Below are 15,695 nucleotides of genomic sequence, written 5' to 3' on the forward strand. Positions count from 1 at the left end.
TAACCACAGTTAGGGTTAACAGTCTAAATATTTTTTTACAACAACAAAATGGACATTGATTCTTGAAAGTATTGTTTTAAACTTAGCTTCGAATCATTTCATATTTATGTGTCAATCTTTAAATATTATATTAATTTAGTAAGGATATTCCATGTACATCCACTAAAAAAAAGTTAACTTTCTGATCATAATGAGCTAACAAATCTATTATCATTGACTATTCACAGTAAATGCTATTATTAAAAGTGGATATTTAAACTCTTAAATTGGATTAGGAGTTCATAATGTATCTTCTTGCTTGTGAACATAAACATTGATTTAAATATTTATTTTGCATAATCAAAGAGATTCTTGTGGAAGGCAAGTCATTTTAATACCTATCTCTAATGTTTATGAAGTTTTTTATATTGTTATTAAATTGATAAAATTTAACCAAAATAATGTTTTGACATAACAAACCAATAACTGTATACACATTTTATTTATTTCAAGTATAAACCCCTAAAATTACATTTAAAATACAATATAAGTACAATTTCAAAAATATCAGCTGTAATTTTACTATCACAGCTCGTCAAAGTAGAATTGACTACCGTCGTTCTCTGGCGTTCTGAACAACTCCCTCATGAACTAAAACTCCCGCTCTCGCCGTCAGAGTAAATAACTTCACCGTCAGTCCGGAAGGAGCTACAAGATGATGGATTCTGAAGATCTAGATGCAGTGGCTCCATCTGGCGATACTTGCGGTTGATGTCTTGTACTTTGACTGCAATACCTCTGTTGATCTCCGCAATGGCTGACGGCTCTTGTACGATGGAGCTTATGTGTTGCCAGGAGTTGTAGGGCGAGGGAGAGTGTCTAGGACTGCTAGAAGCTTGCGACGAGCAGATCAATCCCCTCCCAGACCAGCTACTGACCGACGACAAAGTGATCGACATGTCTTTCTCGGACATTTTTACATCGATGTTTTCGTCAAGTCTGAAACAATTTTGTAACTTAAAATTTTAAATAAATTTAAATTTGATACAAAACTTATTTTGGGAATACTGATACAGTATTGTATATCTTTTTTAATCAATGGCATTTTTGTGACCAGTGTAATGAGTTTAATACCCCCGCCGCAGCAAACCTGCAGACTAAGCAAATTTCCAATTGCCTGATTGGATTTACACTAAATTGTCTCCTTAAAAATATCGCATTTATTCCCTATTTAAATAGAATCAGTTTAACACATACTTAGGTTTGCTGCAACAAGGGGGTAAAAGTGTTTTTTTATGTAAAATGTCAATACAGTAAAACGCCGATTATCCGAACGCCGATTATCCGAACGCCGATTAACCGAATCGCCAATTATCCGAATCGGCTCCAAGCTTAATATTAAAAATTAAAACTAAGTGCAAAAATTTGACCGACTGCCGCGTAGACACAATGACGTCGCCACCCCGCGCGGCGGTGTAGTGAATTGACATCGAGACAGCGTTTAGATGCGCAGAATGTACAGCGCATGCACCTGCAGCCACTCCCCCTACCCAATGACACGCGAACTATCGATTTTTGGCGGATTCTAGGTCAGTTAGCTCCTCCCTCTTCTATTGTGCGGATCGCTGATTTTTTATAGAGTTGTGAGATTGTCAAACTTGTGATCTTCATTACTGTATGGTTACGTGTGTTAAATAACCAAGTAAAATGAGTGCAAAACGAAAACGTGTTGTCCTATCGCTAAAGAACAAAGTGGAAATAATCAACCAACTAAAAAAAGGAGTGGCGGGAAAGGTATTGGCGGAGAGATTTGGTGTCGGGGCGGCTACGATTACTGACATAAAAAATAACAGTGGAAAGATTTTAAGTTTTGTGACTACGTTGGAAAGTGATGATGGATGTTCGTCACGAAAAGTGATGAAAAAGGCTAAAGATGAACAGCTGGAAAATGCAGTTTTTACTTCGTTTTTGCAACAAAGATCTATTGGACAACCGATTTCAGGACCTATTTTGTGTGAAAAGGCGCGAATGTTCAGTGAAAAAATGGGTGTAGCTGATTTTAAGGCAAGCACGGGATGGATACGCAATTTCAAGAATCGGCACGGCATTCGAGAATTGGATATTGCCGGTGAAAAACTTTCTGCTGATAGTGAAGCTGCTAATAAATTTGTGGAGACATTTAAAAAAGAAACAGAAATGTACGACCCTGATCTTGTGTATAATGCTGACGAGACTGGTTTGAATTGGAAAGCTTGGCCAAGAAAAACCCTAGCATCTAAAAGAGAACAAAGTGCTCCCGGACACAAAGTCAGTAAAGATCGCGTCACTATAATGGTCTGCGCTAACTCTACTAACCGCCTAGCTCTACTACACTACCGCTAACTCTACCCATCGCCTTCCTTTATTATTGATCGGCAAAGCAAAGAAGCCACGGGCTTTTAAGAACGTAGCCAACTTACCAGTGACTTACACCAACCAGAAGAATGCTTGGATGGAGAGCACTATTTTTTTGGAGTGGTACGACAAAACCTTTATTCCTCAAGTGAAAAAATTTAAACAAGAAACAGGAAAAAAGGGAAAGGTTCTGCTTATCATGGACAATGCGCCGACGCATCCTTCACTAGATCTTCTCGTGAGAGAAAAGGGGGGATTTAAGTGTCTCTTTTTACCTCCTAACGTGACAAGTCTGCTCCAGCCCATGGATCAGGGTGTGATTGAGTGCACAAAACGTCTTTACAGACAACAGATGCTTCGTAAATTGCTCCTAGCTGAAGAGAACGACGAGGAACAAGTTTTGGATTCGTACAAAAAAATAAACTTAAAAGACTGTTGCTACATGATTGCAGACTCCTGGAACATGGTTAAAAGTGTTTCACTTAAACGGGCGTGGAACAAAATAAACGGTACGTCGACAAAAGAGCAACTCGAGTTTGAAAAGCAAGCTAAAGAACGAGAACTAACTGCTGAAGCTGCTGGCGTTGATGAAGACGAACCGGAATTGCCGTCAGTTGGGGAGTTAGTAAACATGGCTAAGGAGATTGCGGGTTGTTCGGAGTGTGATGTCGATGATATGGAAGAGTGGTTGGAATGTGATAGGAACGATCAAGGATACCAGATAATGACTGATGATGAAATCGCTGTGAGTGTCATGGATGAACAGGACAATGGAGATGAAAGTAATGAAAACGGGGGGAGACGAAGATGCAGGAGACGAAAGTGTACCATCACATAGTGAGGCGTTCACGTGCTTTGACAACGCCCTCAAATGGATGGAGCGGCAACCAGAGTGCGACGGTGTACAGCTTCTTGCCGTCCGGCGCCTGCGTGATTTAGCTGCGCGGAAACGAGCTACAAGGTCACGGCAACTTACGCTGATCGAGATGTACAAGTAAGCGTTGTAAAAGAACTTTTTGTAAAGAACTTTATATTGTACTGTAGTTTTGTTTTTATAAATATCAGCATTTGTTTCTCTACTTGTACTTAAATTCAATTTAACATCTCTATTATGTCTTAGTTATCCACTCAATAAAGTTCATTCGTTGTGTAACACTTTGTTTTTCTTTATTACCATTCTGTGTCTGATTATCCGAATTTTTGATTATCCGAATCGACCCCGGTCCCAATTAATTCGGATAATGGGCGTTTTACTGTAGTTAGTAAGAAATAAAAACATTTTCCAAATTTGGGCAAAATATGTTAATAAACAAGCAAACTACAACAGTTTACTTATTCTCCATAAGAATAACATGGGAATTTTAAATTTACAATTTTTTGGAATTTACTCCGTAACCATTAGGCGCATTATAACGCTTCAATATACTAAATTATTTGTTTTTTTAAGCTCTACAAAATAGTTTAGAAAGAATTTGCAAAATTCTATGTTTTTTGGGTCAAAAATGGGAAAAACCCATTTTTACCCCATAAAAGCCCCCATAAGCCCCCGTTCCCATGGTCCGATCATACTGGTTCGCGAACTCGTTAGAATAAACGTAGGTTTACACGTTTGTACCAAATTTCATCGAAATCGGATCATTTTTGCTCGAGTTATCGCGCTAACGGACATATGTATATATATATATGAATTTGAACGGATGGTATTTTTGGCCTCTAGGGACCTCAAAACGAAAAAAAAAATTGGTCCCGGGTCCAGGTCTTACCATGAGTACTACGGTAATAGCTTATTCCCTATATGGGAAATTCGCTAAAAAGATATCTCTTATTTGTTTTGCTATAGAAAGATTAGTTTTCTTACATGGACCGTGTAGACCTATACATAAAAAGATAAAATATGCTGCAAAATTGGTCACAAAGACCTAGGTTAAAATTTTAATTGTTGTTGTGATAATAGACTTGCCTGAGTGGCAGTGGCAGATCCAGCTTAAGATTGAGGGGGGGGCAGATTTAGATTAGAGATGAACCCCCTCCCCACATCGTCATTGTTTCCTGCGGTCACGGCAAAACCCTGAATAATCCACACGGTAACATTACATCATCTTCCGCGATCGCAGCAAAATTATGAACAACTCATCTCCCGCCCCCACAGTCATGAAAACATCGTCTTCAAGGATCGCGGCAACATTTCGTTCATTTCCCGCTGTATAGACACCATCATTGTCTCCGGCAGTCACGGAAAATTCATGAATAACCCACGCGGTAACTAACACCATCATTGTCTTCCGTGATCGCGGCAAAATTATGAACATCTTGTGCGGTCGTGGTCGTGTAAACATTATCGTAGATTATCGTTGTCTTCCACGTCCGCGGTTAAATTCTGAGCATCTCCCGCGGCCATGTAGTCATCATCCTTGTTTCCCACGGTTACGGAACTTCATCGTTTTCTACGATCACGGCAAAATTTTGATAATTTTTGCTGTTGTGTAGACATGCAGTACAAAAAATATATTCGCATGGGGGGAGCCGTCGCCCCCTCTCTGGATCCGCCACTGCTGAGTGGGAATAAACCTATAATTTTAACCAAGAAGGTCTCAATCAAGAAGAAAGATGCCTGGAGACCATTAGACCAAAACCAACGATACTGACAGAGATGTATCGTTTATATGAACAAACAAAAGGCAATTTTTTAAATAAAACTTAGCTGAATGAATCACTTACAGGGTGTACTAGTACTACTTTCAAAATTTTATTTCAAACTAAATTAAAATACAGGAATTTCACAATAAGAATCAATATCTATGAATAAAAAAGTTTGTAAAACAAAATAATAAAATTGTTGCACACTCTACAGAGAATTAATTTAACCACATTCTTTTCCATTAGGAGCGTTCCAACCGCCGGCTAGTTACCACATAAACATGGTCCTACAAAAAAACCTTGTGGCATTATTAAAGTGTTTATAGTGTTGAAATTTTGAAATAAACTGCAAATATTCACACAGGTCCAAACTATGCCCTGGATGAACTGAAACTTCCTAATTGTTTCTTTAAGTATTTACGAAATCATTTTGAAAATCTGTAAATTAGTATTTTTAGCATTTTTACATGTGATTTTAGCATCTAAATAATACTTAAACATTAATTTTTCCCCATCCATTGCAAGCTCTGATATGTTAAGAGCACAAAAAGCACACAATCATTGGAAACAAATTAGTTAGAGTGTTGAGAGCTAGTACCGTAGAGGCATGTTTAGAAACATGATAAAAAAATAGAAAGATGATACTTACAATTTGTCATGTTGCTTCTCCTGCTGACCATCTACTTTATGTCCACTTTTAATTTGTAAAATTACTTTTAGTTTCTCTATTTCTAAATCCTTTAAGCTCAATTTTGATTGAAGATTCTCCTTCTCTCTTGAAAGTTGTTTCAGTCTCACACCAACTCTTTTCAGGGTGTCCTTCAGTGACCTCATAGCCTAAAAATATATTAAGCTATTTTAAATACATTTTGTGTCAATTTAGGACTACAATTTTCCATTGGATTAAATAAAAAGAAACATTTCTATGGACAAAAGTAGATTACCTACGACCGTTTTTTAAAGTAGCCATTTCAGTCCAGTTCTTAGAATTAAAAAGTTTCACTTTACAGCTGTTTACTTTCATATCCGCATAGTTTTCTCATATCCACACAGGTAACGGACCAATGAGGTTCAAGTATTGAGAGAAAAGAATTAAAATTGTAATGCTTCAAACGTCAACTAATCAGCTGATCAGTTGACCAATTTAATTGTTGATCCGACTTGTTCATGTTGATACTCGCGTATTCTTAATTAAGTTGGTGGAAGTCCAAAAATAAATGAAATATTTGCCGAATTGTACCTGATACAATATTATTTATGGTAAGAATGCTGCTAGCAATGTAATATTTAACGAAGTTTAACAAACACGTAATTAAAGGAAATCAGCTGATTATACAACAAGTCGTTGCATCACTTTCAGTGGCAATGACAATACACGAAAACATAACCTCTCTAAAAAGTTATCAGTAGTGATTGTTAGTAATTAAATCCAGATTGATAGTAATTAAAAACCGGTCGTAGGTAAAGTAGTGTACGCAACTCGCGTTAATAGTCTTTACGACACTCGTAGAAGTTTTTAAGGCACTCGCCAAGGCTCGTGCCTTAAATTTTCTACTCGTGTCGTAAAGACTCACTTAACGCAATTGTTGCGTAAACTACTATTTCAAAGTACGCCAAGAGTCCAGGAAAAATGTATGTTACTTGAAAACCTGACAACATATGAGAAAAATGTAAAATCGTCCTATTAAAAATTGGATTGGTCCAGTAATAGACTTAAATCCTCACATTGAAGCAAAACTGCAGACCAAGCATAGTTAAAATTCGAGAAGCTTTATTCAAATTCCATCCCAACAAGCTAAGCAAATTTTACACTTAATTTAACACTATATTCTAGTTCATAAATGGTTTTCATAAATAGCATATAAGCTCAGTCAGTAAGTAAAGTAGCCCTATTAAATCCTCTGTTTTTACTAATTTTGAATACCGTATCTAATAAGAGTTCTAAAACATTCTAAACCCAATAGGATAAGATGGGTTAGCCTGAGAAAACAACTTAAGTTTTTTAATTCCAAAACTAATACTAAAACTGTGCAGAAAAAAGAAACAGATTTAAGGGCCCTTTCACATTAGACCACTGATGGCCCGCCACAGCTTAAACATTGTTTTAAATGGGGGCTTTCAGACGAGGCCAATGCAGAGCTTTCAGACGAAGCCACTAGTGGCCGCCACAGCAGAACCGCATAAATTATTTTGAGGTAAATAGTCAGTTCACTAGCAGAAATGGACGCACTTGTGCTAGTTGTTGATTGGTTTCGTGTTGATTTGTTTTGTTTGTGTTAAGAAATGAGTGAGCAGAAGAAAAATAAAGAGGACGTTGCGGCAAAAGAAGAACACAAAGGAAGAACAGAATAAAAGACAAAACAAAATAATAGAAGACAAATTTAATACTTACTGAGGATCTAATTTGCGAGATTGAAAAATTCCCGGTAATTTGAAATAGTACAAAGGAGGAATATGCCAGTAAAATAGGAAACTAAATTCGTGGCAAAGCATTATAACAAGTGTTTTTTTAACTAGTTGTACGGTGGCTATTGGTGGAGCGGCTTGTCAGTTGCCTGTACCATCAACTGCAGTTGCCCGGCCAGTAACCAGTGGCCTCTCTTGTGAAAGGGCCCTAACTGAAATAGTAAAAAAAATTTCATAACATGTCTAGAGCCGTTTCACTTTGCTTCTAGCATAACAATATGATTAAATAATTACCTAAGTCAAGAGGAAAGCGAACTCCTCACTCCTCGTTTACGCTTAAGTAGCTTTAAACAATTTCCCACGAAATTAATAAAAGGGACATTCCAATAAAATTAAAGTTCATAGTGATTACCTTATTTTCTTCTTTTAGTGTCACATTTTTGTTTTGTACATCCTGAAGTGATTGCTTTAATTGATCAACTTTTGTGTTGTATTCTTGAAGTTTCAGTCTCAGTTCGCCTATTGTGACTTCGTAGTTTTTTTCTTTGGATTTGGTAACAGCTAACAAACGCCTGCTCTCTGCCAATTGTCTGCAAGGAAAACAGTTTAAATGTTGTGGAGGTAAAACCTTTCACAAAAAGTAGGCTTCCTTGGTCGAATTAGATTGCTAAAATGGTCTTTGTGAGGTGACTGAGTCGCTGAACTGGCAAAAATACTGGTTGACGTTTCAAATATAAAATTACTTGTGGGACAAGTTACAATTCAACAAGTAGGCCTACCAAGCCAACATCTACTTCAGCCAATATTTTCACATATTTTTTAAACAGTCATCTTCTGAAGATTCAAGATCAACAGTGATAATCAGTGATAACAGTAGATAATCCTATTATTAATTTTGTTTAAATAATAATATATTTTTTATGAAAAATTGATCAAGTTGAATCGGAACTGGCTCAGGTTACCTTTTTAGAATAAAATAACCATTAAATATCTTATGAAAATTCAAGATTTTAAAATGTTTACAGAAACCCTTGTTAAAGAAATATATTTAATTAATAAATACATCCGATAATCCTTCCATGTAACTTAAGGCTACTACGGTAGATTCCCACCTTTCGGTATTCGAACATCTTTTAAACGGACATCGGTTTAACAGGACTACACTCTGCAGAAGTGATATCTCTTTGAGCGGACAATTGTTTTCACCACAATTTAACTCGACTGGATCGGCAGGAATTGGGCGGTACTGAAACAACTTTTCTCGTTGGAAAGATTTGAGACTGGTGATCACTGATCACATGTCTAAATACTATGCTCTCTCAAATTTAAGTAAAATATTTGGATTAGTTTTCGAGTGATTCAGGAAATTTTGGTTTAACCGGAAAGCCAGTTATCTGGAATGGTCTCGGTCTCGAGGAATCCGGATAAGAGAATGTCTAACGATACTGTATTGAAATCTTTTGATAAAAATTACTTTTCATACGTACAGGGAAAGTTGCTCTTTTTCCCGCAAATGATTACTGCAGTTTTCTTTTTGTTTGATGCATAGGCTCTGCAAATAACGACAACTCTTTTCTAGATTTTGCTCCAACTCCACAATGTCGACATGTTTATTTCTAACCTGAAATTAAGAGGAAAGTATTAATACTAATTAGAAGAAGCTATAGCTTTAGATTTTTAATGACCTCGTTAAGTTACTACTTAAGTTACTATGTGTACTAAGTTTGCATCGGCTTAGCTGGAATCAGTAGTTTGTTTGCAAGTTCAATGATCATGATGATACACTTTCGAATAGGAAATTCTCTCCAAATTGTCTAAATTGGGCTATCAAAGGCACAATGATAATCTCAACATATTAAGAGCCATCTTGACTAGGCATTTCGGTTAATTTTCTACCTGGCATAGGACATCCGAACCTAACCTAACACAAATTTGGAAGTACGGTATTGCTGCATCCTTACAGGCCCATTATAGGCCCTGGCCGACATTGCACACTTCAAAGAGTCATTGTAAACAAACTTAAAAAAGGATTACTGTTTATAATTTTAAATTAACCATTATTCTTTGCAATACTAAATATTGGGATCTATCATAGACCTAGGCATACAAATCTAAAACCATGACTTACTAACACACAAAACTATGATTTCTTAACCTACCTTTTCATGAGTGTTATTTGTGGCAGCTGATTGAATATCAGTCGTCCGTTCCGCTTTGTCATTGATCTCTCTGTCAAACTGATGATTCTGATGTGTTTTACCATCAACTGAAATCTTCAGCATTGCGTTTTCCATGTCCGATATTATGTTTTGCAGGCAGTCATTTTGAGCTGAAAGCATATTAATTAACCGGTTTGTTGATGTTTGGCCTATATGATACCACAGAAAACATACTACTAACCCAGAATGCCAACCGTGTGGTAAAAAGCATTAAGTGTTTTGAGAGAGCTTTGCCTGTCAATCGTAGGCAGCGCCACCAGCGTTGCCATGCACCAAACATAGCAACGCTGGTGGCGCTGCCTACGATTGACAGGCAAAGCTCTCTCAAAACACTTAATGCTTTTTACCATGCGGTTGGCATTCTGGGTTATAGTAGTATGTTTTCTGTGATGATACTCACAAAAAAAATGTAAAAGATAGCTTAATGATAGCTTGGTGGTAGCGTTTTGGACTGATAAGCCAGATATTGCTGATTTTTGAACAGCCTTGCAACTCTTATCACTGCATTCACTAATTGTGACTTAGGTAACTCTCACAGAACCACCACACAGACCAGTAGCCTAGCAAATAAGCTTACTACAATTTTGGATCACATGCCGGTCTAAAATATTATATGAATAACCATTGAGTATACAAGTATAAGAGTTGTTACATAATGCTATTAGTTGTTATCGATTTTGGCTACGTAGTTCGGGCCGCTGACGACGCTTGGGTCGCGGTAGTCTGTCGTTAGTGCAGTGCACCTCTGAGGACCTTTTAACCTTATAGTATTACAAATTTATTAAAAACAACAAAACTAGAAACAATCAAACGAATTTCATTCAAAAAATTAAATTTTACAACCTACAATGAAAGCAATAATAAATCGCTGCAATAAAAAACAACCAAACTGCCTTACCGACAAGCCCGAGGAGGAGAAGTTTGGGCCGCTGACGCTACTCTGGAACAGTGCTGTTCAGGTAACGATAACCTCCATTGAGTAGCTACTCTAGTACGTGTATACTCAATGGTATAACTTCTAGGCCATACTTTAATTAGGCAACAGCCTAACGATTGTATTAATACAATTGAGATTTAAAGCTTTGGAGGAAGTTAGGTAAATAGCTAGGCCTACCTCCAACCTCCTGAGGGTTTTTAAAGAATACAATTTAAGCCTAAATTTCATTGATAAATGTAAATCTACCATTTGTTACTAGGCTATAAAAATTAATGATGCTATCAAACAAAATGTTGATGTTAGATGGTAACAAGACCAGTTTTTGAACTGTGCCCACAGTTCAAAAACTGGTACCTTACATAAACAGAAAAATTTTTATCTTATTTTTGCAGATATTTTTTGATTATAATCAAGATAAGGTTGATTGAGTTAAGTGTCCAAATCAAAAATACTTTCTAAGGCATATCAATATTAGGACTGTACTAAGCTTAACTTAAGTACTTAAGCCTACTTACGTTGTTTTAGTAATCCATCTCTAAGTTGTTTTATAAGCATATCTAGACTTTTGATAGGATCAGAATTAATTTGTTGAAAAATGTCAAATTTCCTAATTTGAGAGGAGTCTGTAGACTTTGAGGATTCACTTGCCCTTTGTGACAAACAGTTCTGTTTTATTTCGTCTTGTCTACAGTTATTGATCTCTTTTGAAGAGTGCTTTTCAGTTTTGTTTACTGAACTGCCTACAGAATGCTCAGAATGACAACAGTTACTGATTTTGTTTGATTGAAGAGTCTTTTTATTAGGACTCTTATCACCCTTACTTACAACTTCTAAGTTATTTCTCAGTATTTCATCCCAAGTAGGCCGATGTGGCTTTGATGATTTTTCTCTCACGCCTAATCCAGGCCTTGATTCTAAAATATGTCTAACTCGCTTTTGAGGCCTCTGTTTACGGTCATTAGTTGAAGTTAGTTTAACTGGTATGATATCAACAGAATCATTAAAATTGGTCGTTTGAACACTAGGTATACTCTTGGATCTGACAGTTTTAGGAGTTAGGTCTTTAGACCCAAACCCAGAGTGTTTTGAGCCAGGAGCACTGAAAGATTGTTGATGGTGATTGGTTAGTTTGCTTCTAGAAGGAACAGTCCTGACGTTATCTCTTTTATATTTCACCTTTCTATGAATACAAGATTGTTCAATACAGTCGTCTAAATCGCCATCACAATTTTCATTTGTGCATGATGACAATCTACTCATCACTTCCTCATGACACTTAATTGAAGGAGAATGTGTGTTATTTCTTCCAGACCTTGATTTAGTATGTTTGTGACAGGAACTAATTGTCTTAGGTATTATTTTTTTAGAGTTCATATTAGAATTTAGGTTAAGACTATCAAGCCAGGACTTAAAAGAAAAAATTTTAAATTGTCAATAGGCCTAGTTTGCATTCAAATCAATAGAAGTTAACCTAAAATGTATCGAAGTTGATTTGTATGAAAAGACATTTCGGGATGGAGTAAGTATCTTTTTTTATACACTCATCAAGCAATTTAGAAAGGTAACCTAAACAATTTTGGCTCAAAACATAGAAACATCCATCTGTTGAATCCAAATAATTGCACAAAAATGTAATATACACTCACGCCGACAATAACAAACAAACACCAGCAACCATAACCAACCATACAACAGTTCACCACTCACCAGTTAAAACTTCAAAATCAGCCGATCAATCAACAGCTTCAACAACACTCAATTTTATTTAGACAAAAGGCGGGATTTCTTGTGCTACTGCTAAGGAAAGGGTTTTTGGTAACGCCATGGAGGAAAGAATTATAGACGAAATAATATTGAGATAGCTATTTTGCTGTTATACATGACAGCCATTATTAAAAAAACAAAATTTGACGATGTATTGCAATTATTTAATCAATGATATAAATATGAGGGTACGGTTGGAACCAAGAATTTGGAAGGGAATATTGACGCAATTCTAGCCATCATCATTGTAAAAGAAGAATCACTTTCAATCTTTCGCAATTAATTAATTGCTCGAAACAAGAACTAGGTAAAGATGTCTCTTTAAGTAAACAAAATCTTTTTTCATAAGAAATATACATTTGGGATTCTGATGGCCTGTGCGGCAAAGCGCGAGGACTTATATCTCAGGAATAGGAATATTGGTGAAAGGGGGCGTCTGACACAACAAATACTTAATTTTGACACCTCGTTTGTAAAATCCATCCATTATTAACGGAAGAGTATAGTGTTTCGTAGAAATCGTCTTCACGTATCATACAGAGTGCGGCAAAAAACGATCTATTTATGTAGCGCACTGTTCAGCAAACGGTCGTCTGAGAGTGATGGGGTTGGTCACCCTCATGTGTACAGGGCCTTAGGCTTGTTGGAAAGTCTACTCGATGCCATTATCTGTGGTCATAGAACAGTGGTCACCTGAGCATCGTGCGTTTGTTACACGGAAAGGCGGCCGTGGTTTGTTACCGAGTCGAATTTAAAAAGTAATGATTCAGTCATTGCAACTCAGTGGCAATTCCGTGCATTATTATTTTAAATTAGGGGGACCCGTCATGTGGCACAATCATGAGGAGTGTTACAAACTTAAGAACAACGGCTTCTGCGTTCAAAAAGAAGCTAACAAGCCGCCCAAAGTCAGATAGGACGTCAGAGAACTAACATTCGATATAGCAGTCTGTGCTGCTGTGGAAAAACAATCCTCGCAGGCACGCCCGAAAACAAACATTTGCTTTGAACATGTCTGGCCACTCGGTGAAACTAATTTTGAGGTTCGATCTAAATTCTTATCCCTACAGATTAATTTATTAATCTGTTTAATTTTGTTGATTATCCATACAGGGTGAATAAAAAGTCAAGACCCCTCTAATATTTTTCCAAGTAAATATACAGAGATATCCTTTTGATGTCGTGCAATCTTGCAGGAAGTTTCATTTTATGATTTTGAAATTTTTGAGTGTCCCCCCCCAAAAGGGGGGATTTGGGGGGCAACTCAAATATTTTAAATGTAAACCCCTTTTAAGCGACACCTCATTTTGAAGTGTTTACAAAAACTTAAAGAATGGTGAAAACTAGAGGTCGCTATCTCTTCTCTACTCAAAATGGTAGCCCGTCAAATGTTTTGGAAAATCAATGGTAAAATTGGTTCGTAATGGTAATATTGGCTACCATTTTGGATAGAGAAGAGATAGCGAACACTGGTTTTCACCATTCTTTAAGTTTTTGTTAACACTTCAAAATGAGATGTCACTTGATAGGGATTTACATAGAAAAATCATTAGTTGCCCCCAAATCCCTCCATTTGGGGGGCACTCAAAAATTTTTTAAATGTTAACCCCCATTTAGTGACACTTCGTTTTGAAGTGTTAACAAAAACTTAAAGAATGGTGAAAACCAGAGTTCGCTATCTCTTCTCTATCCAAAATGGTAGCCAATATTACCGTTACGAACCAATTTCACTATTGATTTTCCACAACATTTGACGGGCTACCATTTTGGATAGAGAAGAGATAGCGACCTGTAGTTTTCACCATTCTTTAAGTTTTTGTAAACCCTTTAAAATGAGGTTTCACTTGAAGGGGGTTTATATCTAAAATATTTGAGTTGCCCCCCAAATCCGCCCTTTTCCGGACACTCAAAAATTTCAAAATCATAAAATGAAACTTCCTGCTAAGATTGCACGACCATTAAAAGGATATCTCTGTATATTTACTTGGAAAATATTAGAAGGGTCTTAGAAGGGATTAGAGGGGTCTTGACTTTTTATTCACCCTGTATAGTTCCTGTAATATGAAACTAGTGCTCCATAACCAATGACACAGTGAGTTTTTAAATCGGCCCATTTTTTCAGTCGTCACTCGCCTGTCAATATGTTATCATCATTCTTCTCTCTCACTCACTCCCACTCTACTGAAGAGAAGAACTAACCAGTGTTGCCGTTTTGCGCGTAATTACGCTTTTTGCGCGGATTTTGGGGGGCTGCGCGGATTTTTGTGCGGATTAGGCTCGTGAGCGGATTTTGCGCGGATTTCACCCAATTGTAAAGTATTTTAAAATATATGGGAATTTCAACGGCAAATCGGGACACTTTGTACTTTGTGACTCAAGAGGAGCACTTTATGAGTATATGAACCAAGGATTATAGTGCATTCAAGAATGATCGATGATGTTTTTTTTGTGTACATTTATTGTTCTCTTCACTCCCTTTACTTCTACGTCTACGTCTCTAGGTTGTCGTTGTCACTTCTAGAGATTCAGTCGTTTTCTAGGGAATAGGGATATTTTACTACTCGTTCTAGTGATATTCCTCTAAACGTTGGTTTGTGGAAACACTGCTAACTTTAACCAAACAGGCAAACAAAACAAAGTACCAACCAAACCAACAGAAACAAAACAAACTATCCAGCTTTATAATATTTGATGCTATTACAATTAATGTATTAGGTTAGTTTTGAAAAGAATTGACATACAATTACTGCACTTTCTTTCTCAAAGGTATCATCGTCCATAAGGCTAAGGCTAGTTTGAAAACAAAAAAGTAATAGGTCTATTTTTTATTTGTGGTTTAGGTTTTGTGTGCATTTTGTTTTCCAATTTCGTTTGTTTGTATGGTTCACAGATAAGAGAAAACCAACAACTCCTGTCTTAATTTATTGATACCTCTAACCCCATATTTTAGGAGATATATAATATTGCATGTTATTGATTTCTAAAATTGTTAACTGCTATAGGTAAAGTTTGTTCAGAACAATAAGTATAGTTTAATTGAACATATAATTTTTAAATTTTCGTATTAATGCAATAGCATTTTATTTTTTCACTGAATATTTTTTTTGTATCTGTTATTGAAAGCAAATACATAGTACGGTAAGTGTAAACATCCTGTAACATATTTTGAGTGTTACATTTCGTTATAGGTGAAAAAATTAATGGAAAATTTGTTTTGTAGCACTATATTATTAGAGTATGATAATATTTTTGTTGGGCATCACTCACCTTATTGAAGTCACGAGAACGTAGTCCTTGTCATGTCACAATCATACACAGTTCATTGCACATAAAAATATACAAAAATAAAAATAAAAATA

General features: G+C 36.3%; 1 protein-coding gene across 1 annotated transcript; it reads right to left on the reverse strand.

Annotated features, from left to right (window-relative positions):
• Positions 1–471: 471 nt before the first annotated feature.
• LOC128993525 (centromere-associated protein E-like) lies at positions 472–12,237 on the reverse strand. The gene is made up of 6 exons (XM_054417488.1): positions 11,088–12,237; positions 9,576–9,745; positions 8,904–9,037; positions 7,829–8,006; positions 5,660–5,847; positions 472–978 (listed from the first exon to the last, which is right to left on the reverse strand). Exons 1-6 carry the CDS (start codon positions 11,944–11,946, stop codon positions 624–626), a joined length of 1,884 nt encoding a protein of 627 aa, XP_054273463.1. The 5' UTR covers positions 11,947–12,237; the 3' UTR covers positions 472–623.
• Between the last annotated feature and the right edge of the window lie 3,458 nt (positions 12,238–15,695).

Source organism: Macrosteles quadrilineatus, unplaced genomic scaffold (genome assembly GCF_028750875.1).
Source record: "Macrosteles quadrilineatus isolate MER2022 unplaced genomic scaffold, UCM_ALF_1.0 Scaffold_4__1_contigs__length_99947679, whole genome shotgun sequence".
Classification (NCBI taxonomy): domain Eukaryota; kingdom Metazoa; phylum Arthropoda; class Insecta; order Hemiptera; family Cicadellidae; genus Macrosteles; species Macrosteles quadrilineatus.